This window comes from Embiotoca jacksoni, unplaced genomic scaffold (genome assembly GCF_022577435.1).
Source record: "Embiotoca jacksoni isolate LCO1_2020_lvr unplaced genomic scaffold, fEmbJac1.0.p SCAF_3, whole genome shotgun sequence".
Taxonomy (NCBI): Eukaryota; Metazoa; Chordata; class Actinopteri; family Embiotocidae; genus Embiotoca; species Embiotoca jacksoni.
Window position 1 is genome coordinate 8,029,118 of NW_027185381.1, and position 26,620 is coordinate 8,055,737.

Sequence of the window (26,620 nt, forward strand, 5' to 3'; positions counted from 1 at the left end):
ACGTATCAACAAAGCAGGTGAGGTAAATGAAAAAAATCTAAGATATTTAAAGAATTGCTAAAGAGATTTATACTTGACCTTGGAAATAGTAGTTGACAAAATGAGCTCAGCAACCAACAATTAGTAGCTCCACAGCAGATGGCGTTTGCCTATTGCAATTGAGGATATTTTTTTCTGATCAATTTGGTTGACTTGTTAAAATAAAAAGATAAAATAAAGATAATGCCATCTGACTGTGTTTACTCAACCTCACAGTTAATCACCTGAAATGGTGTAAGCTACGATAATGTGATAATGTAAAAAAAAAAACAGGAGTAAAACACAATTTGACAAATAATAATCAAAAAGATTAGAAATTGTGTTTCTTACCAATACATGACAGCAATGAGGAATCTAATTATGATGCATTGTTCATCAAGAAATGTTATTAAGATACTGCAAACATATTGCATTGATTCAGTGATCTGCTTGTGTAGTTGTAAACATGTGGGCTTGTCCCAACATGAGATGTCAAGTGTAATCTGAGTATGCGATTTCATATTCTGCACCTTAATGACAGCATTTTGTGTTTAAAGGAAGAACTTGGCACGTCAATTTGGGATTGAAAGAGTTTCACACTGAAACTCGGTTCAGAAAAACAGGCCTTTTTTTGTTTTTTTCCTTCACAAAAATAGGTCAGGTCATGCTGGGGCGGGGAGCTTCTATCAGCCAATCAGAAGACGGGGGTCGCAGAGGAGGGGCGGGGTCACGTGGGGTAAAGTCCCGGAAGGGTTTTTCAGGCATCAGGATGAAGAGTTAACGTTTTTCTTCGCTACACCTTCTTGACTCTACGTTTCGTTGGCGCTGACCTGTCGAGATGGCTGACAACAGAGATAAAGCTACCGACCAAATGAAGATATGGAAGGAGAATAGAAACGCCCAGGTCTGTATATGTGCTGCTTTTAATCGAGTAATGTTCGTCGCGCTGCCTGACGAGGAATAAGTCGTTTAGTAACATAGCTGACGTTAACAGCTAAAAAAAAAAAAAAAAAAAACCCCAACCCAGCCTTTGGAGCAAGCTGTTGTTCATTTAATATTGATATCGATGTGTTAATAAAAGCTTATCAACGTAGTTTTGTGTTAAATTGTCTTGTCTCGTGTTTTATTACTGTACGGAGGTCGTTCGCTGACGTCACAGATTAAAACTGGTTTCAAAGAAATCAAAACGACGTCCAGCTCGTCTCTGAAAACCTTTTCAGTCACAAAACAAACATGCAAAACATTTTAAATTCCCCCCCCATCCCACCGAAGGAGAGATCCAGTGTCCGGATAAGAAGTAGGTCACCGTGTTTAAACTTCAACCCCGTCGGTTATATAACGGGAGCGCAGCGGTGTTACTGTCCTCCGGTCACCGAGTCCACCTCCGGCGATGCAGGTTCATTTAAACGTAGATGTCTCGGTAGTTTTTTATACAAGCAGCTGTGCAATGTTGTGATAAAAGTCACAGCTCTTCAAGACGCGTCATCTGATGTCGGTGCTTCCATAATTACAAAATGTTCTGTCACTCGACTTCACTGTTATTCAAACTAGTTGAATTCAACTCGGGAGAAACCTGAACAAGATGAAGGGATTTGTTAGATTAGCTGCTCAACAACGGATTCATCTTCAGCGGGTTTTGATTGTTTGCTTCAGTCGTTCAGTCAAGCTCAAGTTTGCACAAAATGCTTTGCTGTGTATTGTTGATGCTGTTGGTCTCAGAGACCGGACGTGCTGACCACCGGGGCGGGACATCCCATCGGAGACAAGCTGAACCTGCAGACTGCGGGTCCAAGAGGCCCTCTGCTGGTCCAGGATGTGGTCTTCACAGATGAGATGGCCCACTTTGACCGGGAACGAATCCCGGAGAGAGTGGTGCATGCCAAAGGGGCAGGTGCGTGTCGGGCCGTTATAAGTCCTTTGCTTTGTGATGTGTATATATTTGAATATGTGGCTCTTGATGAAATGCGTGTGCGTAGAAATGCTCTTAAAAAAAACGCTCCTCGTGAGATGAATTGTTACGAGGAAACAGGGCCGGATCTTGACGTTGGAAAGTGTTCAAATCTTTGTGAGCACTGGTGCGGCTGTGGGGACATTAACCTACCAGAGTAAACAAACAGACCAGGGATACAGACGAAGAGCAAATAAGGGTCCTTGTTGTTTGTGGTTTAGCTCCAGACAAATGCTTTGCTAGCTTTTCAGATCGAAGTCACAGACTTTGATGTTGAACATTTTTTTGGTTGGTCGCCTCAGGAAAGAGTTCCATTCTTCTCAGTGCTGACCTCCAGTAACACCCGGCAGTCAACGCATGAATGTGAACCTGATATGCCAAAGAAACACGTTTTATTATTTTTCCCTCCATGATCCAGGGGCGTTCGGCTACTTTGAGATCACTCATGACATCACTCGCTTCTGCAAGGCCACGGTGTTCGAACACGTCGGCAAGACGACACCTGTTGCTGTCCGCTTCTCCACTGTGGGTAAGAATTTCTGTGCGACTCATACCTGCCAGCGGGTGGGTTGTCCTCTGAACACATTAGTTTGGCGCATTGATTGGTCCGAGCGATTAATAAGATTATTCTGAGGCGCTGAAAGGTTCAGTCACTTCCGGCTACATTTGCAAGAGTGTTGTGGATTATTGCACCCCTTCACTTCTAACTCGGACTCAAATATTGTGAGGAATCGGCCTCAGAGGCTGTTACCATCAAAGTTTTTTTTTATTTTCACTCAAAAAAATGACTTGCATGGTTTATTGATCATCACAAAAGCTGCCGATTCATTTTCTGTGATTTTACGACTCGTTTAATTGTTGAGGCCGTAATTTACTCAGTCATTGGAACATATTGCCTGACTGATCTACAGTGGGGCAAAAAAGTATTTAGTCAGCCACCAATTGTGCAAGTTCTCCCACTTAAAAAGATGAGAGACGCCTGTAATTTTCATCATAGGTACACTTCAACTATGAGAGACAGAATGGGGGGAAAGAATCCAGGAAATCACATTGTAGGATTTTTAATGAATTAATTGGTAAATTCCTCGGTAAAATAAGTATTTGGTCACCTACAAACAAGCAAGATTTCTGGCTCTCACAGACCTGTAACTTCTTCTTTAAGAGGCTCCTCTGTTCTCCACTCGTTACCTGTATTAATGGCACCTGTTTGAACTTGTTATCAGTATAAAAGACACCTGTCCACAACCTCAAACAGTCACACTCCAAACTCCACTGTGGCCAAGACCAAAGAGCTGTCAAAGGACACCAGAAACAAAATTGTAGACCTGCACCAGGCTGGGAAGACTGAATCTGCAATAGGTAAGCAGCTTGGTGTGAAGAAATCAACTGTGGGAGCAATTATTAGAAAATGGAAGACATACAAGACCACTGATAATCTCCCTCGATCTGGGGCTCCACGCAAGATCTCACCCCGTGGGGCCAAAATGATCACAAGAACGGTGAACAAAAATCCCAGAACCACACGGGGGGGATCTGGTGAATGACCTGCAGAGAGCTGGGACCAAAGTAACAAAGGCTACCATCAGTAACACACTACGCCGCCAGGGACTCAAATCCTGCAGTGCCAGACGTGTCCCCCTGCTTCAGCCAGTACATGTCCAGGCCCGTCTGAAGTTTGCTAGAGAGCATTTGGATGATCCAGAAGAGGATTGGGAGAATGTCATATGGTCAGATGAAACCAAAATAGAACTTTTTGGTAAAAACTCAACTCGTCGTGTTTGGAGGAGAAAGAATGCCGAGTTGCATCCAAAGAACACCATACCTACTGTGAAGCATGGGGGTGGAAACGTCATGCTTTGGGGCTGTTTTTCTGCAAGGGGACCAGGACGACTGATCTGTGTAAAGGAAAGAATGAATGGGGCCATGTATCGTGAGATTTTGAGTGAAAACCTCCTTCCATCAGCAAGGGCATTGAAGATGAAACGTGGCTGGGTCTTTCAGCATGACAATGATCCCAAACACACCGCCCGGGCAACGAAGGAGTGGCTTCGTAAGAAGCATTTCAAGGTCCTGGAGTGGCCTAGCCAGTCTCCAGATCTCAACCCCATAGAAAATCTGTGGAGGGAGTTGAAAGTCCGTGTTGCCCAGCGACAGCCCCAAAACATCACTGCTCTAGAGGAGATCTGCATGGAGGAATGGGCCAAAATACCAGCAACAGTGTGTGAAAAGCTTGTGAAGACTTACAGAAAACGTTTGACCTCTGTCATTGCCCACAAAGGGTATATAACAAAGTATTGAGATGAACTTTTGTTATTGACCAAATACTTATTGTCCACCATAATTTGCAAATATATTCTTTAAAAATCAGACAATGTGATTTTCAGGAATTTTTTTTCTCATTTTGTCTCATAGTTTATGTTTCATACCTATGATGAAAATTACAGGCGTCTCTCATCTTTTTAAGTGGGAGAACTTGCATAATTGGTGGCTGACTAAATACTTTTTTGCCCCACTGTATGAATGAAATGTTATTTATTTGTATTTTATTCCAGCTGGGGAGACCGGCTCAGCAGACACAGTGCGAGACCCCCGAGGCTTTGCAGTCAAGTTCTACACTGATGAGGGCAACTGGGACTTGACCGGCAACAACACCCCCATTTTCTTCATCAGGGACGCCCTGCTGGTGAGTGGGTGTAGAATTAGCTCTGCACTCATGTGTGTGTGTGTGTGTGTGTGTGTGTTTTGGGGGGAGGGAGGGGAGGCACAATGTTATAACACAACAATCTGCAGTTTTCTATGAAACATGAAAATGATTATAGGATCAGGTTTTAGATGCAGTTTCATAATTTAATGAAAAACAAATTCATATGGACGCAGCCTGGAATTCCTTTTGTGTGATGAATAAAATCAGAAGCACATTTCTAAGATTCACAAGGTTTTTGTCGACATGAATCAAGTATGAAATGTATCGTTCTGACCTGCGCCTTTTACCCCTTGCAGTTCCCGTCCTTCATCCATTCCCAGAAGCGCAATCCCCAAACCCACATGAAAGACCCCGACATGGTGTGGGACTTCTGGAGTCTGAGGCCTGAGAGTCTGCATCAGGTAGCTGCTGCTGAGCTGGTTTCCAGTCCATTAGACAGAGGAATATTTCATCAAGGAGGATTACTTACTTAATGGCACTTGAAATGTTTATTTCTAGATCAAATCAAAATATTCTGAAGTGATTTAGTGTTGCAGTGCTCAGTTTCTCATTGTAATCACACTTGAAGTAATTATTCGATGACTTACAGATTTGTGTTTCGTCTTTGGTCTCACGTCCCACGTGCAGGTGTCCTTCCTGTTCAGTGACCGAGGTTTGCCTGATGGCTTCCGTCACATGAACGGCTATGGCTCTCACACCTTCAAAATGGCCAATGACCACGGCGAGCGTATCTACTGCAAGTTCCACTTGAAGGTGTGTTTGAGCTCAGGTTCTTTAGAAAACACTTTGTTACGTGTTATTTCCATTCTGATGTCGTGTGTTTTGTTTTGTTTTTTTCTAGACTGATCAAGGAATAAAGAATATATCAGTGGAGGAGGCAGACCGCCTAGCATCCACCAACCCAGATTATGCTATCGGAGACCTGTTCAATGCAATTGCCAATGGCAACTTCCCGTCCTGGACCTTTTACATCCAGGTCATGACCTTCGAGCAGGCTGAGAAGTTCCAGTTCAACCCCTTCGATGTTACTAAGGTACTGCATCTCTCCTCAGTAATTCAACGGGGTTAAAAGGTTGCTACAGTCACAAAATGATCTTCAGATGCAGTCACACCATAACTTGTTGTACAATCTTTAAAATGTGTCTTTCCAAGGAACCGTGGACATTATCACACGACTACTTTTTACTGGAACTTTTATCTTGAAATTGGTTGCCCAATATCGGCCTATCACAGACATATCGGTATTTCCTTATTTTGTCTAATGTAAAAAAAACAACTAAAAAAAACCAACAGTAAAGATGCTTGGTGTAATTTAGGAATTGTTAAGTTTGTGTGTGTGGGAGGGAGGGGGGTTAAACTATGAAAAGTGTTTGATAACCTTTGATATCCACATTTCGGTCAATATATTGACATAGATTTGTACTCCTAATATCGATATGGACCCCAAAAATCCAGTATTGTTGGGGTTCTCTTTTCTTCTTTTTTTTTTAATGGTGTTGGCTCCATCAGGCTTAATGAGGAATGTCTTTTTTGTGATCTTAAGTGAAGGTTATCTCCTAGAGAAACACTTGTAACAAGGGTTATTGAAATTAAGACAAAATCACAATTGTGAAAATTTCTGTGAGCTAAATGAATGAATTGGTCTCTGGTCCAGGTGTGGTCGCATCACGAATACCCTTTGATTCCTGTCGGCAAAATGGTCCTCAATAGGAACCCAGTCAACTACTTTGCAGAGGTGGAGCAGCTGGCCTTCGACCCCAGCAGCATGCCACCAGGCATCGAGGCCAGCCCCGACAAGATGCTGCAGGTAATTAAAAAAAAAAAAAAAGATTTCCTCTTGATGTTTTAATTCAGGTTGAATTGAAAAAGTAAAAAAAAAATAGTTGAATTTTACATTGAAAATAAAGCACCGGCTGCAATAGTAGTGTGTATAGTTACAGCACTGTTTCTCTCATGTCTTTGTCAAGGGTCGACTCTTCTCCTACCCAGACACACAACGTCACCGGCTGGGAGCCAACTACCTGCAGATCCCCGTCAACTGCCCCTTCAGGGCCCGCGTGGCCAACTACCAGCGCGATGGTCCCATGTGCATGTTTGACAACCAAGGTGAGTCATAGTCCAGGTGAGGCAACTAATTATTGATCATGTTTTATTTAATAATGTGATTTTAGTTTATACAAATATGACAGTGGTCAGTCAGTACTGAAGCATTATTTGAACATTTAGCATTAACAGTAAGTGTAGTACAAATATTTATGATTTATAATAGTAGAACAAGTTAAAAGTTACTTTTGAAGAAAATTGTGACAACACTCGCATGTGAAATATCAATCTGCCTTCGTATTTAAAATCCAAAATGTTTTAGTTTTTGTAATTTCAGTGATATTGGACAAGATGTCAACAATAACAGCAGTGAGACCTCTTATATTCTGACTAACCATTTCTGATTGTTGGCATCTTTGATTTCCATGCAAATGCAATGTCATGTGTTGGCCAGCTGATGTCACCATTCCCACTGTATTAAATACTCTGACACTATGAACCATTTTCAGCAAAGTTTCTTTGTAGAGGTTTGAGTGCTTCAGAAAGCACATAAGAAGGTACAGGAGAACGTTTTTGATTTAGCTGTGGTAGATTATGAACACTCGCCACTGAAATCCTTAAAAACCTAAAAACAACTTTCCAAACTGACCACAGATCATTGATTTGAAAAGTTGTAACATGCTTTGCAGTGACTAGAGTGTCTGGGAATACATTATGTCTTCTGTCAAAACCTGTCAGCGTGGAGTGCTGCTCAGGTGTGTGAATGGGCGTTCCTCTGGTGCTCTTCAGTTTGGGGATCAAACAGTTTGAGTTGAAAACTTGAAGAAATCTGAGGCACTCAAGAGGGTGATTAATTAAAAAGCCTTTAATCAGTCATAGCTATTCAATCACAGTAAAAAAAATAAAAAATAAAAAAAAAAACCACTCGCCAGGCCTCAGTTCTTTGAGTTTAGATCATGTCTTCATTGTGTTTGCAGATGTGGTCTGTTGTTGTCGGTCACTTCTACAGTATTTGACGGCGTTAAAACCTCAACCACGTGTTCTTCTTCCTCACCGGCTCACCAATGTTTGCTTTGTCTGACCTCTAGGTGGCGCTCCGAATTACTATCCGAACAGCTTCAGTGCCCCAGAGACCCAGCCTCGGTTTGTGGAGTCCAAGTTTAAGGTGTCTCCAGATGTGGCCCGTTACAACAGTGCAGATGAGGATAATGTCACCCAGGTGATGATGAGGCGACACGCTTTATATTCACGTTTGCTTTGTGTATTACATAATGAGGATTTATTCACACACTTCCCAGCTGTACTTTGTACAAAACAGAAGGGCCAGCCATAATGTAGATTAAATCTTCTGTAATTTAAATCTCATAACATAGTTCTCCACATCCTCATCCATTTGTAAAAAAACATACTGTTTGAATATGGAGACAGGTTTTTTTTCATCAAAGTACTGGAGCACCGTCTAAAACCTTTGGTGACGCTTCTGCTTTCAGTTTTGATGTTTTGCAGCTGTACTCGTTGGCATCTTTATATCAAATAGACAAGTTGGTGTCACCCAGTGCCAAACCTTTGCAGCCTCGTTAGTTCCCGTCAGCTCTACAGGCCTCTTGCGACTCCTTATCTACAAAAATGTTCACTCTTTATTTCCCTTTCCTGTCACTCGTGCTGGTTTAAATCACAAAAATGAACAACAGCTCCAAATGAATACTAATATTTTTATTTCTTTTACTTGATATGCAAATATGCACCTACTCGCCAACATGTTTGCCATAACAAATGCATTTAGTGAAAATATACCAATGTTGTGTTTCCAGTTAATGCTTCTGCAACATCTAGACCGAAGTCAAAGGTCAAATATGTTGTTGCATTTAAAACAACAGCACTGAACATGTGTAGGTACAGAGACAGGAACTCCGTATAGTTAGTGTGTACAGTGTATTGGCAGGGCGATGACGAGATTAGTTTCTTTATCTCTGTTTGAAATGCACTTCAATGAATCTGCGTTTGATTTTTGGTCCACGTTCCTCGGGAGGTAAACGTCTCCGTGTTTGGTTGCAGGTTCGTGCCTTCTTCACTCAGGTGCTGAATGAAGACGAGCGCCAGAGACTTTGCCGGAACATGGCAGGGGCCCTGAAGGGAGCCCAGCTCTTCATCCAGAAGCGCATGGTGAGTCCACACATCATCTCTGCAAGTCCACTTAGTGCGAGCAGTACGGTCTGTCTCACCTGACTCTTTCATTCTCTCAAGCTTTAAGACATCTAAAAGATGATGGTTTTTTTTTTGTTTTGTTTTTTGGGTGAAAGTACAGTGATTGTGGAAAAAGGAAAATCAGTAGTTTAAACCACCAGACTGTTGCATATGAATTGCACTTTTTAAAGAGAACCACTAAACTGGGTTGAGAAAACATGTTGATGTGTTAAAACCGCAGCCTGCAGCTTTTGAAAAGCACAAAATGTACCAACGAGCCTGCGCTCGTGGGTGTGAACAGAAATGTGTTCACATCCTCCAAACCAAAACCTACTTAAAAAAAAAAAAAAAAAAAGATTGAATAACACAAAAAGTAAACATTCATACAAACATAGAAGTTATTCCAGAAAAAGAAAATGAACATAAAAAGACAATAACAAAATATAAGCCCATTAAAAGGCAGCAGAAAACAATAGATGTTAAAGTATGCTTTTAAAGGGTGGCTTGGGGAACAAATTATCGGATCATTTGTTTCATAAGTATGGTGCGTTGTAACTGTGTGGTCTTTTTTCTTTTCTTTTTTTTTAATTTTTTTATTGCAAACCCTGCTTTTCTTGCTAACAGCACCTGTTTTTTTTTTTGTTTTTTTTTTTTCCCCATACCCACTTCTCCGTACATCTGTGGTTTTATGTAAAAGTTGATGAAACCTTCTGTGATGAGTTTACACTTCCTTTTTCTGATTTTAGAGGTAATATTGAACAGTCCACCAACTGGACAGATACTGCTTTTAATGTCGCTGAATCCTGATTGATGAAGGAAGTACAAGAAATGCAGAAATGTCTCATCTGAAATAACAACAGTGGCACATTTACTTGTAAGAAGAAAGTGATGTATTTCAGGCCTGAAAGTTTTGTTGTCTTGTTCCTTCACGCAGGTGGAGAACCTGAAGGCTGTCCATCCAGACTATGGAAACGGGGTTCAGGCCCTTCTCAACAAGTTCAACACAGAAAGCCAGAAGGTAAACACGGTCTCCATCCTGTGGTAGATAGTGGTCCATCTTCCAGGGCTGTCATTGTGGTCAATCTATGCACTACTTCAGAGTGAAATATCTCAACGAAGTTAAGAGGCTTTGCAATACAACTTTGGAACATATATTCGTGGTTACCAGAAGATGAGTTTATAGATTTACATCTCTGGGAATTTAGGGGATCACCAAGAGGGCTGCAAGCAGGTCAAACTTATTTCTTGTTCCACAAACCTTTACAAAGTGAAGTCTCTTTATACGTGTTTGCATCCATTGATCCCCAAAAATATATCAATCATCATTATTTTCAAAGTTTTTATACATTTCAAATATGCCGTCAGAGTATAACTGGTTCAGTGAGACCATGTTAATTTAACAAAGGTGAATTACAGATTCATACAAATATTTGGTATCATAGCAAGAACATTTGCAGTGATGGAGTTCTATGACAGATGTCAGGACCATCACTCAGACGTCCAATTCATAAATCAAGGGTTTTTGTATACGGTGTTAATATTTATATTGACAATTAAAGCAGCTGCATGTGCTGTACATTCAAATTGCTCATCTCTCTGTCTCCCACTGTCCTTCTCAGAAAACAACTCCACATGTTTACAGCCGTCCAGGAGCCTCAGCCATCGCCGCGTCATCCAAGATGTGATGCCTTCAATATCCCCCTCCTCATTATTCTGAAAGCAAATGCACTTGTGTGAACAGCAGCAGCTACATTAAACTCATCCTGCCAATTACCGTCAGAGACAAAGTTGAAATACTAACTTTGCGGTGTTTTTAATTGAGTCATTATTTCTTTTTTTGCATTTTGATTTGATTGCATCAACGAATTAACCACAACAGCTGATTTGTTTTCAAATAATCCCTCACTTACGTACCACTTGTATAGAATTTTTTTTTTCTAATTTAAATAACACACAAAAGTAATGTATGTGTACATATCCATGTACTGCAGGGTGACGTCTGACAGCTGCTTGGATGTGGAGTCTTGATTTGTTTAGCGCAATAATGATCAGTTTTGACTTTTCTTCATGCTTGACAATTCAAGCATTAGTTATGAAAACACAATTGTTCCCTTTAAATTCATTTAAACCCTTTTGTCACTCTTAATATGAATCATTTCCTGTGTGGGTTTTGTGAAAGACTCATCAGATTGGGATTTCATGCCGAACTAATTTCACAATGTGAAGTCAACTAAAACTGGATTTGGTGCCTTTTTTTTTTTTTTGTACAAGAACTACAATTTACAGATGGCTTTAACCTTTATCTGAAATGATCTGTTCTGGATGGTTCTGTTTGATTTTTGGTGAAGATGCATGTAGTTTTCAAGAGCGTAGAAACAGACTACATTAGTGACATCAGTAACACAAGAATCGAAGCTGTAAATCTAGAGATGAACAACTTCTGATCTAAAATGTTGGTTTTGTTGGGGCTAAATTACATAATAACCAAATCTAACATTTTAAAGAAATCATGTTTGTGTCTTCTCAGGTGGCTCATTATGAATATTCCATGTTACTGCTGTTGCTGTGCGTTTGTAAATGTTGATCTGAATGTAACTGATTTCTTTTCTAATGCTTCAGATGAGATGTGTGTTTGGTGCTCGTATTAATGATTTTGTAATCAAAGCTTATCAGCAGCTTTCATTTGTCTCTTGTGGTCTTTTTAAAATGTGTATTCATGGGTCTTTGATCATAGAAGATTGACTTAAAAACATTTAATTTTAATGTTTGGTTTCATCAAATGACAGCAGTACAGATACATCTGTTCAGTGCTTGACCATGTTTGTCTAAACGGTGTTTTTGAATGTCCCCTTCTGCAGTTGTGGCACAAGATCACGCTGAAGTTAATGATTGTGAATCTTGCAAAATTTTGTGCCAATAGATCCAGGAAATGTTGAGCGATTTCACAGGGAAAGTAGAACATTTTGACTTCAAGTGGTGCTACAGGAAAGACAGGCTACCACTATAGGATTCATCATCTGGGGGACATGAATGTCTGCGCAAAATGTCGCAATGTCATGTTTCAATTTGCTCCAGTGTAGTTACGGACACTGATCTCTAGAACCGTGCATCTAGTAGCCGGTGGCAAGAACTGGAAACCAGATCTTGTGTCTCTGGTTTTTATTAAAGGGGTCAGAAGTGGTTTGCCAGCACACAGATTCACTTTTATTAATGTGACAGATTGTGCTTTGCAACGAACAGAGTTCTCTCTGGTTTCCTTCTTTCATTCGTGTGGTCACAGACATGTAGGTAAGCCTTCAAAAGGAAGCCAACACTGACACCTGACTTGTTGCACTCTTTTCTACAAAACAAAACAGAAGGGCCAGCCGTAATGTAGATTAAATCTTCTGTAATTTAAATCATAACATAGTTCTCCACATCCTCATCCATTTGTAAAAAAACATACTGTTTGAATATGGAGACAGGTTTTTATTGTTTTTTTTGTAACGGTACTGGAGCACCGTCTAAAACCTTTGGTGACGCTTCTACTTTCAGTTTTGATGTTTTTATATCAAATAGATAAGTTGGTGTCACCCAGTGCCAAACCTTTGCAGACTCGTTAGTTCCTGTCAGCTCCAGAGGCACTTCAGCCTCTTGCGACTCCTTATTTACATTTTTATCAGCAATGGGAACAGAAACGCACAGCTATTATAATAGATACTAAATTTCACATTGTGTTTGAGCTGCCGGCTGCTGTGACTGTGATACTTTTACTACAATTTGTAGGCTTTCTTTTTACTTACATCCCCAAGCAAAATCAGATAGCTACACGTTTTTATTGCCGTTACAAAACTCCCAAATGGAACTCATGCATATTTCTTTAATATTAAATTCTGATTTCCTGTCAGCAAGTCCTGTCTCTGCCATTATTTTAAAGATGCAATATGTTTATTTGTCAATAAAGGTGTCTGTAGTTGTATACATACCAGCATTATTTTACAAATGTACACATAGTTGTTTTTTTTTTCTTATAATAACCAATTCGATAACCACAACAGGTGTGTTTGTTGGGCTGCAGTGTGTTATTACAAGCAGTGTGTCCCCTCCACTCTTACAAACAAGTCCCCTTTTATTGTTACCAGTCCAGGGCACATCTGTGCAATAATCATGCTGTTTAATCAGTTCCTTGATGTGTCACACTGGTCAGGTGGATGGATTACTTGCCTTTATTTGTCTGAAAACATTTTTAAATGGAGTTCACCCTGTTTCCTTAACTGCAGTCTGAGGTCAAGTTTGAATGCCTGACTTTGTTCTTCAAATTAGATTTCCTAATGCTGAGGCCTGTATCTCATCAACTGTTTCAGCTTTCATTCATTAAGAAATGAAGGTTTCATTTTTCTTCTTTGCTATTTGTTGAAGTGTGCTTGTGAAATTCTGAGAGTATATTAAAAAAAAAAAAAAAAGATTGTGGGACACACCAACATTATTTTCCTCATTTGTCTCAATTATAATCCCATTTTAACTGTTGCAGTGTAAATACTCTCATTAATTAATTGAATGTGAAGTTTGATTCAATGGCATGTAATCCTACATGATTCTTGCTTTATTGTTCATTACCATGTATCAACAATGGTGTAGTTTCCATACTGATTTAAGCTCATCTCTGCATTTTAGCCTCTTTGATCCAGTTGGAAATTGTTTTATTTCCCACAATTAGACTCCTTGAAAAAAAAGGCCTTTAAAACAGTTCAAAATCAACTTCCAACTGGATGCCCCCTTCTGAAGGTGTAATTTTAAAAATTTGACACTTAACTGAAATTACTGTTCAATGGACAGAATGTGCTGTACTTCCTTTCAGGAAGTGTTTTTTTTGTGGTTTTTTTCCCCAAAAGCAGCTGTACACGCAGGTTTGTTTTAGCTGTGGTTTTCAGTGGAAAAAAAGGCGTGTACAAACCACAAACACCCTCAACCAGAACTCAACACTCAGTTCCTTATCAGATTTCTGCAGCACCGACTTCAAACTGCAGCTGAGCAGAGAGCGATGAATCCTGAAGTTTACCCGTCTGCAGCTGTTCCATTGCAGGACAGGAAGTATGATGGACACTTTGGACAGCCTGAAGGCTCCTCGGTGGTTAATTACACCACTGTGAACATCAACACTGAACCCCCCAAGGACCACATCATCTGGTCCCTCTGGTGTTTAATCTATGGAAACCCTTGCTGCCTCGGATTGGCGGCTCTCATCTTCTCTATCAAGGTGAGTTTAATGTGGGACAATTCTGGATTACTTAGAATTACACCTTTCATGGACCAATCTTCTGTTAACGTCTATTCAGAAGAAAAAAAAGGAAAATCTTACAATCTGAGCAGGTACACTGTCCGATCTCTGCCACTGAATAACAAACTACATTTGCAAATGTAAATATCAGTTCTTGCAGTGACAGGATAGAGTTAGTCGGAGGGGGGGAAAAAAATCACACTTCTAGCAGAAAGCTTTACCTACATTTTTACAGACAAGGAAAACATAACCTTCACAAAGGCCCTAAAAAGAATCATTCAGGGGAAGGTCATGTGGTGGACAAGAAGATTTTCCCTATTAGGGTCAAAATGTACAAACTAATGACACAATAAATAACAAAAAAGATAGAAAATAGAAATGAAGAACAACAATTACAGCAGCTGTTTTGAATGTGTTACAAACCTTTCTGGGCATTTTTAAAGACAAAGAATTTGACAGAAACGTGGAAAGAACTCTATAAGGGACAAGTGAGTTCAAGAAACGGTAATGAGAGAAATGTTTTGCATCACCTGCAAATGAGAATCTAAAAGTTATTCAGGAGTTAATGAGAGTGAGCCTATAAACTCAGCTCAGTGAAGCTCACTTTAGGTTGAAGATAACTGAGTAAAATTTTAAAGTCAGTATGTTTTGGTCGTTCCAGGCCAGAGACCAGAAGGTGGCTGGAGATCTGGACGGAGCCCGACACTACGGCGCCACGGCCCGCTGCCTCAACATCTTGGCCACAGTTCTGGTCTCCACCGGGATCCTTATTACAGTTATTTCACTTATCGTCACAATTGTAAAGATGCATGAGGTTGCAAACAATTACATTCCAACCAGATACAATAACAGATGGTAAATGTCACACTGTTGGAACTGCCTGCTGCTGCGCCTCAGTGATACTTGTGTTTTTATACTCTCTGCTTTTGATACAAGTTGTAACTTTGTATTCCCTTTTACTTACACTGTCAACCAAAAACATTCGTTTTTAATGATGTTGCAAGAATTGTAAATGGAATTCATCGATATTTCTTGAATGAAACATTTTCAGAATTCAGAATTTGTTATAAAAATGAAATTTCTTCTCAGCAAATCCTCTGTCTCAGCCATTATTTAAAGAAAGAACATATTCATCTGTCAATAACAGTGTCTGCAGTTGTTACATACGATCAAGCATTTTCCACAAATTACAGTTTTTTTTTTTTACATTTGCACTTTGTGCAACTGATGATGATCAAGCTAAATAATTCCCACATGAAGTGCAAATGGGTGTTGCCTACTGTTTATTATTCTGACTGACAACATCACACAAAGCAGTGTTTCCTCCATCTGAGAATTTGAGAAGGATTTATGAGCCAATGAAATGGCTGTAATAAGAGCAGGGAGCACAATACACATACTTTATATACAAATACTTAAAGACATGACACTGAATCGAAATATAGGCTACATGTCATTTATGAGTGGGTGAATTACTGACTGTCAGTTGAGTTTGCATAAGCATTGAACAGATTTAGGAATCCAGGTCTTCTTCGTGCTCTTCTTTGTGCTAACCTGACGTACTTATGCAGGAGGGAGAAAATACCGTAGATGGATCTTATTCAAATAAAGCTGTTAAAGACATATTTTCCTCAGTGGTAGCAGAAAAAAAAAATCTGTCAGTTAGTGTTTTATGAAGGAATATTTTAAATAGGTTCAATATATTTTCGCTTCGAAGCTGCTGAATCTGATTGAGGAAATGTAACATCACTGCAGGAGAGCATGTAGGCGACAGAATACATTTGATGCTTTTATTCTGTTCAGTAGGTGATGGGAGCGCACAAAGTCAATGCACCAACAAAGCAGTGAAGACCAGTAGCAAAGAGCATACCACGGAAACAAACAGTGTGTCTCCTACACTCTTCTAAAACCAGATAAAATTGCACATTTTAGAGTAACCTCATATTGTAACCTGTCCAAAGCACACCTGTGCAATCATCATACTGTTTATTCAGCATGTTAATGTGCCACGCCAGTCAGGTGGATGTAACTTTGCAAAAGGTGAAGTACTCACTAACAACAAAATAAGAGAGACGCAAACCTTTTGTGTGAATTGAATTTTTTTTTTTTTTTTAAACAAAAGTGCTGTTTTTAAAAAAATGTTTTTGTTGAGTGTAGGTGAAAGCACTGGAATATAAAATACTTCTCAGTAGAACCGTCTGGGTGGGTTCTTGTTAGCAACCCTTAAAAGGGGGAAAGGTCCTGGATAGCAGCCCCGCAGAGGGTTCTGCTGGAATCCATTACACCTTAGAAGGGTTCTTTATAGAACCTCTCTTAGAAGGTTGTGGGTGGAATCTCTCAGATGGTTCTGCATAGAACCCACTCAAACAGTTCTGCCAGGAAACAAACCAAAAACAGTTCTCCAATGGACCATAGAACCGTTTATGGTTCTAGTTAAAACCTTTATTTCTAAGTGTAGCAACACTTGTGTGTCAGTCAACAGTTGCCAAAAGAAAGGAAGGCTTCATTTCAGAAACAATTTCCAAACAAATTTATTCTTAATTGAAAAACAGGAAAAAACATAGTTTATATGTCATTACACAAAGAGAAGAATTTTAAATATGGTTGTGAAATGTGGGAAAACATTATTGTAATTTCATGGCATGTGCGTGTTTGAAAAAAATAAAGTGTTCTGAAATAAATCCATCCTGCCTCACTGTAGTGTTTATTAAACCTGAGGCAGCGTATTACTCTTCTTCTGTTTCCTGTCAGGATAGATGCATAAAAAACATCTGTTCATTCATGAAACTGTGTGCACACAAAGATGTAAATATTCAGAGGCATTTTTTATTTTTTTTTGTCTGGTTCTGTTTTACAAATCTCGGTAATCGTGGAACTGAACACATGTAAGAGCTACGTTTCCGCTTCCACATTCAGCCCAAAATAGGTACTGTAAAACCCTTAAACAGCCGTTTGAAATCAAGACTTGCGCTCAACCTCCCTTTAGGCCTGACTGAGAGGAATGTCATGGTTCTGTAACAGTAGAAAAGCTGTCTTGTGGCTGTGGCTATCATCTCTAATTTATCCCACGTATCTGTAAACAGTTATTAAAGTGATATCTCATTCATCTCCATTCAATGTCAGAGAAAGATGATCAGTAACTAATTTATAGCGCTAGTATTGAAAAAGACCCTTACAAATTAGGCTACTTCACAGTTGAGGATAAAATAAGAATATCACTGATAGGAAATGAGGGCAAGAATGTGAGCAAAAGGGGTCAAAGTATATTTCTCAAACATTCATTAATTAAGCCTATGAATGAGAATCAGAATTAAAATGTTACAGATTGCTGTATAGATTTCTAAACAATAACACAGTCAGGGAAATCAGCCACATCCTATTATTCTTTGTGCCAGTTTCTGGCCAACTTCAACTGACAACTCTGTGTTGTCATTTATTTTATCAATTCAATCCTCTTTGTGAATGCACTGATACAGTAGTACAGCTACAGCTGCCACAATGACAGATACAGTTGACATTGTTATTGTGGTGTTAACACAATTTGTAATTGTTTATACACAGTTACTCATTGTTGAGAAAAACAGATACAACACACTTAACTTTATTTGTCTTACAAAAATTTAAAGTGGAGCTCACCCTGTTTCCTTAACTGCTGTCTGCTGTCAGGTATAAATGCCTGATTTTGTTCTTCAAATCAGATTTCGTAGTATTCAGGCCTATATCTCATCAACTGCTTCAGGAAATGAAAGTTACATTTTTCTTTTCTTTTTTGTAACTCTTTGAAGTGTGCTTTGTGAATTTCTGAAGGGTAAAAACAAGATTGTGGTTGTACATTTTTACTGTGTTGCAGTTTATTTATTTATTTAATTTATTTATGTATTTTTTTATTTCACTTTATTAATCCCCGAGGGGAAATTTCTTCGCTACAGCAGGGGGGCTCTCGGGGGAGCTGCTGCAACAGGCTGCCACTAGCGTGGCGCCAGGTAACCTGACCTGAGGTGCATGTTTTTGGATGATGGGAGGAAGCCGGAGAACCCGGAGAGAACCCACGCAAGCACAGGGAGAACATGCAAACTCCGCACAGAAAGGCCCAGGACCGGATTCGAACCTTTTTGCTGTGAGGCGACAATGCTAACCACTGCACCACCGTGCCGCCCTACTCTAACTTTCTGTTTTAATGTGAAGTTTGATCAAATGGCACCACGTCAGATGTAATGTAGGAACTTCTGGTGTAGTTTCTTCACTGATTTTCGCTCATGTTTTTGTTTTAGCTTTTTTGATCGAGTTGGAGCCTTTTTACATCAAGAGCCTAGAAAAAAAAATTGGCATTTAAAACAATTCAAAATCAATTTTCCATCTGGCTGCTCTTACTCTCAAGTTTAGCTTTAGAAATATAATACTTTACTGAAATTAAAGGCATGTTCAGTGGTGAGACTGCATTGTAAATTTACAAATGCTTGAAAGCAAGTGTTGTTTTGCAAAAGCAACCGCAAATGCAGGTTGTGTTCGGTCTTTTTTTTTCCAGTGGAAAATAGTCCTATGCAAACCACAAACACCTTCAAATGAAATCGAGCGTCACAGCAACGCTTCAGTTCCTCATCAGATTGCTGCAGCACCGACTTCAAATTGCAGCTGTGCCTGTCTACAGCTGTTCCATTGCAGGACGGGAGGTATGATGGACACTTTGGACAGCCTGAAGGTTCCTCGCTGGTTCAGTACACCACTGTGAACATCAACACAACATTGTCTTGGTTGTTCTTCTAACTCTGATGTTTTTCTGCTCTAGCCATGACACAAATAGTAATAGTTAAATACCAATATATACAGTGGGTACGGAAAGTATTCAGACCCCTTTAAATTTTTCACTCTTTGTTTCATTGCAGCCATTTGCTCAAATCAAAAAAGTTCATTTTATTTCTCATTAATGTACACTCAGCACCCCATCTTGACAGAAAAAAACAGAAATGTAGAAATTTGTGCAAATTTATTAAAAAAGAAAAACTGAAATATCACATGGTCATAAGTAGTGATGTTACCAGGTGTGCTGACGCTTCGAAGCGTGTGTCGAGTAACGGAGGGGGCGTTTCCTCGAAGCGCGTGTTGAGGCTTGCTTCACTTAGGGGAGGAGCCAAAAATGATGACGTCCGAAGCCTCGCTGCCCGGCTGTACCACGTGACTGCTTCGGGAAGTGGTTCAGATTTTGCCTGGAGGTTTGACGGCAATATAAACCCCTCAGGCTCCGATCAAAATGTGGGTTGTTGGTGGAGAGTTGCGGTTAGTTGAGAGTTTGGATAGTTTGGAGAGTTTAGAGAGAGAGATAGTTTGGAGATTTAGGAGAGAGAAAGAGAGAGATAGTTTGGATAGTGTTTATATAGTTTGGAGAGTTTAGAGAGAGAGAGATAGTTTGGAGATTTAGGAGAGTGAGGAGAGAAGGAGGTGATAAGATGGAGCCAGATAGGAAGAGGAGGATTTCCCCTGTGTGGGAACACTTTGATTTGATAACTCCTAATAAGGTAAACTAAATCTAACTCTATTTCAGACACATTAGGTTTGCTTATCAAGAACTGTATTTTTCACAGTTTCTTATTTTATTCAAAGGTGAGTTGGGGTACAATAACAACACCTCATCCATGCTGAGGCGTTACCGTGCCTTGCATGAGAATAAGGAGGAAACTGGAGCTTCACCCAGCCAAGGTAAGTCATTACAATATTACAAATGCACCCTCACAATTTTTCCCTGTTCACTTTTGTTTATTGTGCAAATAAAGACAGGTAACAGACACTGTATTTATTCTCTTTTAACCAGCCACCAGAAAACAAGAGCTGGATGAAGCCCTCGTCTCCATGATAGTGAAGGACACACAGCCCTTCAGTATTGTGGATGATGTTGGATTCAGGGCATTTGTGTCCAAACTGGATCCTAATTATGTTCTCCCTACAAGGCAGGTATGTATGGGTGCATGCATGAAACAAATGAGTACTTTATTGTGTCTCACAGTTCAGCACTATATATTTTTTCCTTTAGGCTCTGAAGGCCATGGTGGAGGCCAAGTATGAGTCAGCTAAGGAGAAGGCTAAGGCTAAAGTGGAAAAGGTGGCTGCTGTTAGCCTTACTTCTGACATGTGGACATCCACAAAACCAAAAACTGTTGAGAAACTGTTATTTCTGAATAAAAATGAATAAAATGTCCCCTGTCCTGTACATCATTGTCCAAGTTACACAAGCATATTCAGTCCCCTCTTCCTAGTTCCACAAGCACTTCCACTGTCCTCTGCCTGCTTAAGCCCATGCCATTTTCCTAAAGTGACAGAAAAACATTATTACACAACATGCCATATCATATGATACGACCATTTTGGGAAAATTTACACACACAGAATACATTCAAAAAATATTTTATTATGCACATATGTGATAATTTATGTACAGAAATTATTTGGTCATACATTTTTGTAATTCAGTCATTCCCAACAGCCATAACAGACACAAAAATTCAATGCATCACATGTGGTTCAGATACAGCTGCCTGTGATTATACACTTGGCCAGTAGGTGGTTTCGTGTGCACACGAAGCTTCGAGTAATGAACCCTTTCTCGAACCAATTGGCTGAAGTGGTTCGATGCCTCATGAGGCTTCATCTCACCATCACTAGTCATAAGTATTCAGACCCTTTGCTGTGACACTCATATTTAACTCACATGCTGTCCATTTCTTCTGATCCTCCTTGAGATGGTTCTACTCCTTCATTGGAGTCCAGCTGTGTTTAATTAAACTGATTGGACTTGATTAGGAAAGGCACACACCTGTCTATATAAGACCTTACAGCTCACAGTGCATGTCAGAGCAAATGAGAATCATGAGGTCGAAGGAACTGTCCAAGGAGCTCAGAGACAGAATTGTGGCAAGGCACAGATCTGGCCAAGGTTACAAAATAATTTCTGCAGCACTCAAGGTTTCTAAGAGCACAGTGGCCTCCATAATCCTTAAATGGAAGAAGTTTGGGACGACCAAAACTCTTCCTAGACCTGGCCGTCCAGCCAAACTGAGCAATTGTGGGAGAAGAGCCTTGGTGAGAGAGGTAAAGAAGAACCCAAAGATCACTGTGGCTGAGCTCCAGAGGTGCAGTAGGGAGATGGGAGAAAGTTCCACAAAGTCAACTATCACTGCAGCCCTCCACCAGTCGGGGCTTTATGGCAGAGTGGCCCGACGGAAGCCTCTCCTCAGTGCAAGACATATGAAAGCCCGCATAGAGTTTGCCAAAAAACACATGAAGGACTCCCAGACTATGAGAAATAAGATTCTCTGGTCTGATGAGACCAAGATTGAACTTTTTGGCGTTAATTCTAAGCGGTATGTGTGGAGAAAACCAGGCACTGCTCATCACCTGCCCAATACAATCCCAACAGTGAAACATGGTGGTGGCAGCATCATGCTATGGGGGTGTTTTTCAGCTGCAGGGACAGGACGACTGGTTGCAATTGAAGGAAAGATGAATGCGGCCAAGTACAGAGATATCCTGGAAGAAAACCTCTTCCAGAGTGCTCTGGACCTCAGACTGGGCCGAAGGTTCACCTTTCAATAAGACAATGACCCTAAGCACACAGCTAAAATAACAAAGGAGTGGCTTCGGAACAACTCTGTGACCATTCTTGACTGGCCCAGCCAGAGCCCTGACCTAAACCCAATTGAGCATCTCTGGAGAGACCTGAAAATGGCTGTCCACCAACGTTCACCATCCAACCTGACGGAACTGGAGAGGATCTGCAAGGAAGAATGGCAGAGGATCCCCAAATCCAGGTGTGAAAAGCTTGTTGCATCATTGCCAAGAAGACTCATGGCTGTACTAGCTCAAAAGGGTGCTTCTACTCAATACTGAGCAAAGGGTCTGAATACTTATGACCATGTGATATTTCAGTTTTTCTTTTTTAATAAATTTGCACAAATTTCTACATTTCTGTTTTTTTCTGTCAACATGGGGTGCTGAGTGTACATTAATGAGAAATAAAATGAACTTTTTTGATTTGAGCAAATGGCTGCAATGAAACAAAGAGTGAAAAATTTAAAGGGGTCTGAATACTTTCTGTACCCACTGTATATATATAGCAAAACAGATCCAGGTTTTTATTAGGTCTACAAACCTCATAAATGGAAGTTATTCAAATTTTCTTGGTAGGAGTAGTGTGTAGGATTTAGTGGCATCTGGTGATAAGGTTCAAATTTGAACCATTTGAACACCCATTGCCTCCCCCTTTCTTTGCAATTAATAATAATAATACGAATAATAATAAACTGTATTTGTATAGCACCTTTCATACTAGAAATACAGCTTAAATAATAATTTAATATACCAGTAGCATATTGTCCTGCATGGCTGTTACCAATCCTGCAGACAATATTTATGAGATGTGGTGTGATAACAATGTCTGGATTAAAGTTGCCAAATAGAGAACACACACAATTTTATTAAATGTATCCGTTGTTTAAGTGTAGGTGCTGGGAATCATGTGCACAGCAGGGACACAGCAGGGACACTGGGTTGTTCTTCCTGAGGACAAACAAAGACATCTGCATTGAGTGAGGGATCGAACAGACTGATTGCTAGAGTATTTAATTAGTAATGTGGCAGATCATCAGAAAAACAATGTAAATCTATTGCCAAGATAACGGAGTAACGGTGTTTAAATATTGCAACAACTTACCTCTACCCGTTCCCTATTTCCAAGGTGTTCAGGCAAAATAGTTGTCGGGGGTACTAACCACACGAAGCGGGTAGGGGAAGTCAACATTTATGTGTTGCTATATTTATTTAAATTGATTTATTAATGTTTCCTGAATTTATAGGGACTGTGAATATTTGTACAATATTGTGTTTATCTTTGGGTTAGTAGATTTATGTAAATATTTATTGTATGGTTTACTGCCGGTATATAGTTACCTGTAAATGGTATGTCCCAGCTAATTAGTACAATTATTTGTATAAAAGCAGTTCAGTTTGTTTGTGTAGGGGGGATACTGATAGGGGATGGCAAACCTGTGTTGTGGTGCTTATTGAAAAAAAAAAAAATGAAGCTGCATCTGAAACTCCTCCTGGACTCCTGACCTGCTCATTTGCCTCCATGGCTGCTCAGGCATGTTAACACAGATGATCTCAATGTTCTTGAAGGCACATATTAATTGTGACAGAAAATTCATGGTGGGCGTGAAACTCACAAAAGCCTGAAAGTTCCTCTTCAGAAGCAGTGTTTGGTTTGTCCCTTCTGGGCTACCGTAGAAACATGGCAGCCCTGTGGAGGAGGACCCCCTCCTTTTGGACCAGAACTGCATTTCATCATCCAGGACGGGCTCTCCACACCACGCCCCTTTCTGGGGGGAAATAAACCTGCATACTACATTAACAGCAATGGAGATTTAGAGGAAGTTGAGACTTTTCTCCAAACTTCTACTTTAAACTAACCGGTTTTAATAATAACGCTATGCCGAAGAGTTGCTGTGTAGTAACAATGAAGTGAAAAACTCTTATCTCTGATTTATTTTCCCTGACATGTCCAAAAAAAGATCCTGACAGAAGGGCACCACTCGATACAAGTGAAGACATCGAGGGTCACTTGTTTTCCCCCAAAAGGGGAAGACGTGCTAAATGCCAAAGTTCCCAGATGTGCCAGTCTGATCTTCGTCAATATGAAGGGCTCATTCTAAGGTAATGAAAACCTATTGACTCTTACAGTTGTAGTTGAGTACACACAGAATAAAAGCATAATAATCATCGTTTTCAACGACTACCGTCCGGTTGCCCTCACATCTCATGTGATGAAGGTGCTGGAGAGGCTGGTCTTGTCCCACCTCAGGCCGCTGGTGAAATCTTCTCTGGACCCTCTGCAATTTGCGTACCAGCCTCATGTGGGAGTGGACGACGCCATCATCTACCTGCTGCAACGAGCTCAGTCTCACCTGGATGGAACCGGTGACTCTGTGAGAATCACTTTCTTTGATTTCTCCAGTGCATTTAACACCATCCAGCTACTGCTGCTGAGTGAGAAGCTGCGGGTGGTGGGGGTGGACACGTCCACCGTCTTCTGGATCACTGACTACGTGACAGACAGACCACAGTTTGTCCGACTGGGCAGTGTGCTGTCTGATACGGTGGTCAGTGGTACTGGAGCTCCACAGGGACCTGTTCTGTCTTCCTTCCTGTTCACCTTGTACACCACCGACTTCCAGTACAACTCGGGGTCATGTCACCTCCAGAAGTTCTCGGATGACTCTGCAATGGTAGGGTGTATAAGGGATGGACGGGAGGGGGAGTACAGGGCAGTAGTGGAGGACTTTGTGGAGTGGGCTGGTAGAAATCACCTGCTCCTGACCAGAGAGATGGTGGTCGAATTCAGGAGGAAGACGACGGCTCCACAACCGTGAAGAGTTCTGGGAGAGGATGTGGACATGGTGGAGGAGTACATGTACCTGGTGTCTCCATGACAACAGACTGAACTGGAAGACCAACATCAACGCTGTCTACAAGAAGGGGATGAGTCGACTCTTTTTCTTGAGGAAACTCCGATCCTTCAATGTGTGCAGCAAGATGTTAGAGATGTTCTACCAGTCTGTTGTGGCCAGTGCATTGTACTTCACTGTGGTCTGCTGGGGGAGCAGCATTGGAGCCGGAGACACCAACAGACTTAACAAACTGGTGAAGAAGGCCAGCTCCATCATTGGCTACAATCTGGACAGCCTGGAAAAGGTAGTGGAGAGGAGGACGCTGAACAAACTATTATCCATATTGGATAATCCTGACCACCCTCTCCACCACCTGCTGCAGGGACAGAGGAGCACTTTCTCCAATAGACTCCTCCAGCTCTGCTGTCACAAGGACAGATACAGGAGATCATTCCTGATACAGGAGATCATTCCTGCCCACTGCAATAAGACTGTACAATAACTCACCTCTGGCAAAATCAATCTCACAACAATAACACCATTGTCTGTTGTCTGTTTTTATTGGTTGTTTAAGTATTAAAAAACAAAACAAACAAAAAAAAACTTTGCACTGTTGTTTAGTTAGTTTTAATTTAATTATTCTATTTTATTTTATTCTATTTTATTGTATATACTGTGTATTTTTATATTTAATATTTTTTACTGTTATTTTATTTCTTTCTTGTATCTATAAATGCTGCTGTAGCGAAAAAAAATTTCCCCTTGGGGATTAATAAAGTGTCTATCTATCTATCTATCTATCTATCTATCTATCTATCTATCTATCTATCTATCTATCTATCTATCTATCTATCTATCTATCTATCTATCTATCTATCTATCTATCTATCTATCTATCTGTCTATCTGTCTATCTGTCTTTGTCTTTGACTTTGTCTCAAGGAGGAACTGATCAAAGTTTGATGGTCAAAGGTCACTGTGACCTCACAAAACACATTTGTGTTCATAACTCAAGAATTCATACACCAATTTCGCACAAATGTTTAACAGGATAGCATGTAGACGTGATGACAGTTCATGTCCAAACGGTCAAAGGTCAAATCTCTTTCCAATTGCCCTGTATAAACTCTGTTCTGGACATTATTTAATGCTATGATTCAGCAAAAGGAGGGCAGATTATGATGTCATTTTGGGTGTTGAACTTGAAACGTTAGTGATCGTATAGATCTTCTGGGTTGAAGATGAGAGTGAAACATAGTGTTTTAGAATTTGTAGTTTCTATGCAGTAAAATCCATATTTAAAGTATTGTCTACTGTCATTCATCTTAATTGGCCCAGCATGTGAGCACATATAACAATTCCTTCAAAGTCCTTCCAACATACAAGAGGGGCAATCAAATAGTTCTGAGACTGCTCCTATTGCATGTGAACGGAGCGCAGCACCATGATGTGCACAGAGCAGGGGAAAAACACTTCAAAAAATACTGAGGTAAAGCCACAAACTTAACACACACCATAATCCCCAATAACATGCATTCATTTTACTGGAATGCTCCATTGTAGACCTTAAATTGGATACTTACCCTGGGTTAACTTATTAATGCTCTTCTTTAAGGTGTCCACGTCCCGGCCGATAGAAACAAAGGGATCTGAATAAACAAAGTCAGTTCAGTTTTCACAGTTGAACTCGGTTGTAACTCATAGATGATCAATCCCTTCAATCTTTCACAAATAATATGCACATGGAAAGATAACAAAACCAGTGCAAACGACCTTGCAATAAATGGTAGAGTAATAATTTTCATCTTTTTTGTATTGACTCAAGCGTTTGGAGATGCTTGTAAAATGGTCTGGATCAACAACAAAAGGCAGAGTTGAATTTTTAGGCTGATGTGAAAAGCTGACCTTTGACCTTCACCAATTGGGGGAGAAGGCAGCCACACAAATCCATCAGGACAGAGGTTTCACCGAGCTGTCAGAAAACAGTTTCTATTGAGTGACATGCAAATGCTCCCTGCGGGAGGCCTCATATCT

General features: G+C 40.3%; 2 protein-coding genes across 2 annotated transcripts; both read left to right on the forward strand.

The window, feature by feature from the left end:
- The first annotated feature begins 755 nt into the window (after positions 1-755).
- On the forward strand, positions 756-11,579 carry cat (catalase). The gene is made up of 13 exons (XM_069162103.1): positions 756-922; positions 1,738-1,909; positions 2,385-2,495; positions 4,519-4,649; positions 4,967-5,071; positions 5,298-5,423; positions 5,512-5,703; positions 6,325-6,477; positions 6,638-6,776; positions 7,802-7,932; positions 8,769-8,876; positions 9,832-9,915; positions 10,517-11,579. Exons 1-13 carry the CDS (start codon positions 857-859, stop codon positions 10,580-10,582), a joined length of 1,584 nt encoding a protein of 527 aa, XP_069018204.1. The 5' UTR covers positions 756-856; the 3' UTR covers positions 10,583-11,579.
- Positions 11,580-13,886: 2,307 nt separating this feature from the next.
- ifitm5 (interferon induced transmembrane protein 5) lies at positions 13,887-16,830 on the forward strand. Its single transcript, XM_069162653.1, has 2 exons — positions 13,887-14,133; positions 14,816-16,830. Exons 1-2 carry the CDS (start codon positions 13,918-13,920, stop codon positions 15,011-15,013), a joined length of 414 nt encoding a protein of 137 aa, XP_069018754.1. The 5' UTR covers positions 13,887-13,917; the 3' UTR covers positions 15,014-16,830.
- Positions 16,831-26,620: the final 9,790 nt, after the last annotated feature.

Bases quoted from the DNA above. Each gene is read 5' to 3' on its own strand.
- cat (XM_069162103.1), top strand. From the start codon at position 857: ATGGCTGACAACAGAGATAAAGCTACCGACCAAATGAAGATATGGAAG. The intron at 6,478-6,637 runs GTAATTAAAAAA...GTCTTTGTCAAG, and splicing joins GCCCCGACAAGATGCTGCAG to GGTCGACTCTTCTCCTACCC. The intron at 6,777-7,801 runs GTGAGTCATAGT...TCTGACCTCTAG, and splicing joins GTGCATGTTTGACAACCAAG to GTGGCGCTCCGAATTACTAT.
- ifitm5 (XM_069162653.1), top strand. From the start codon at position 13,918: ATGAATCCTGAAGTTTACCCGTCTGCAGCTGTTCCATTGCAGGACAGG. The intron at 14,134-14,815 runs GTGAGTTTAATG...TGGTCGTTCCAG, and splicing joins CTCTCATCTTCTCTATCAAG to GCCAGAGACCAGAAGGTGGC.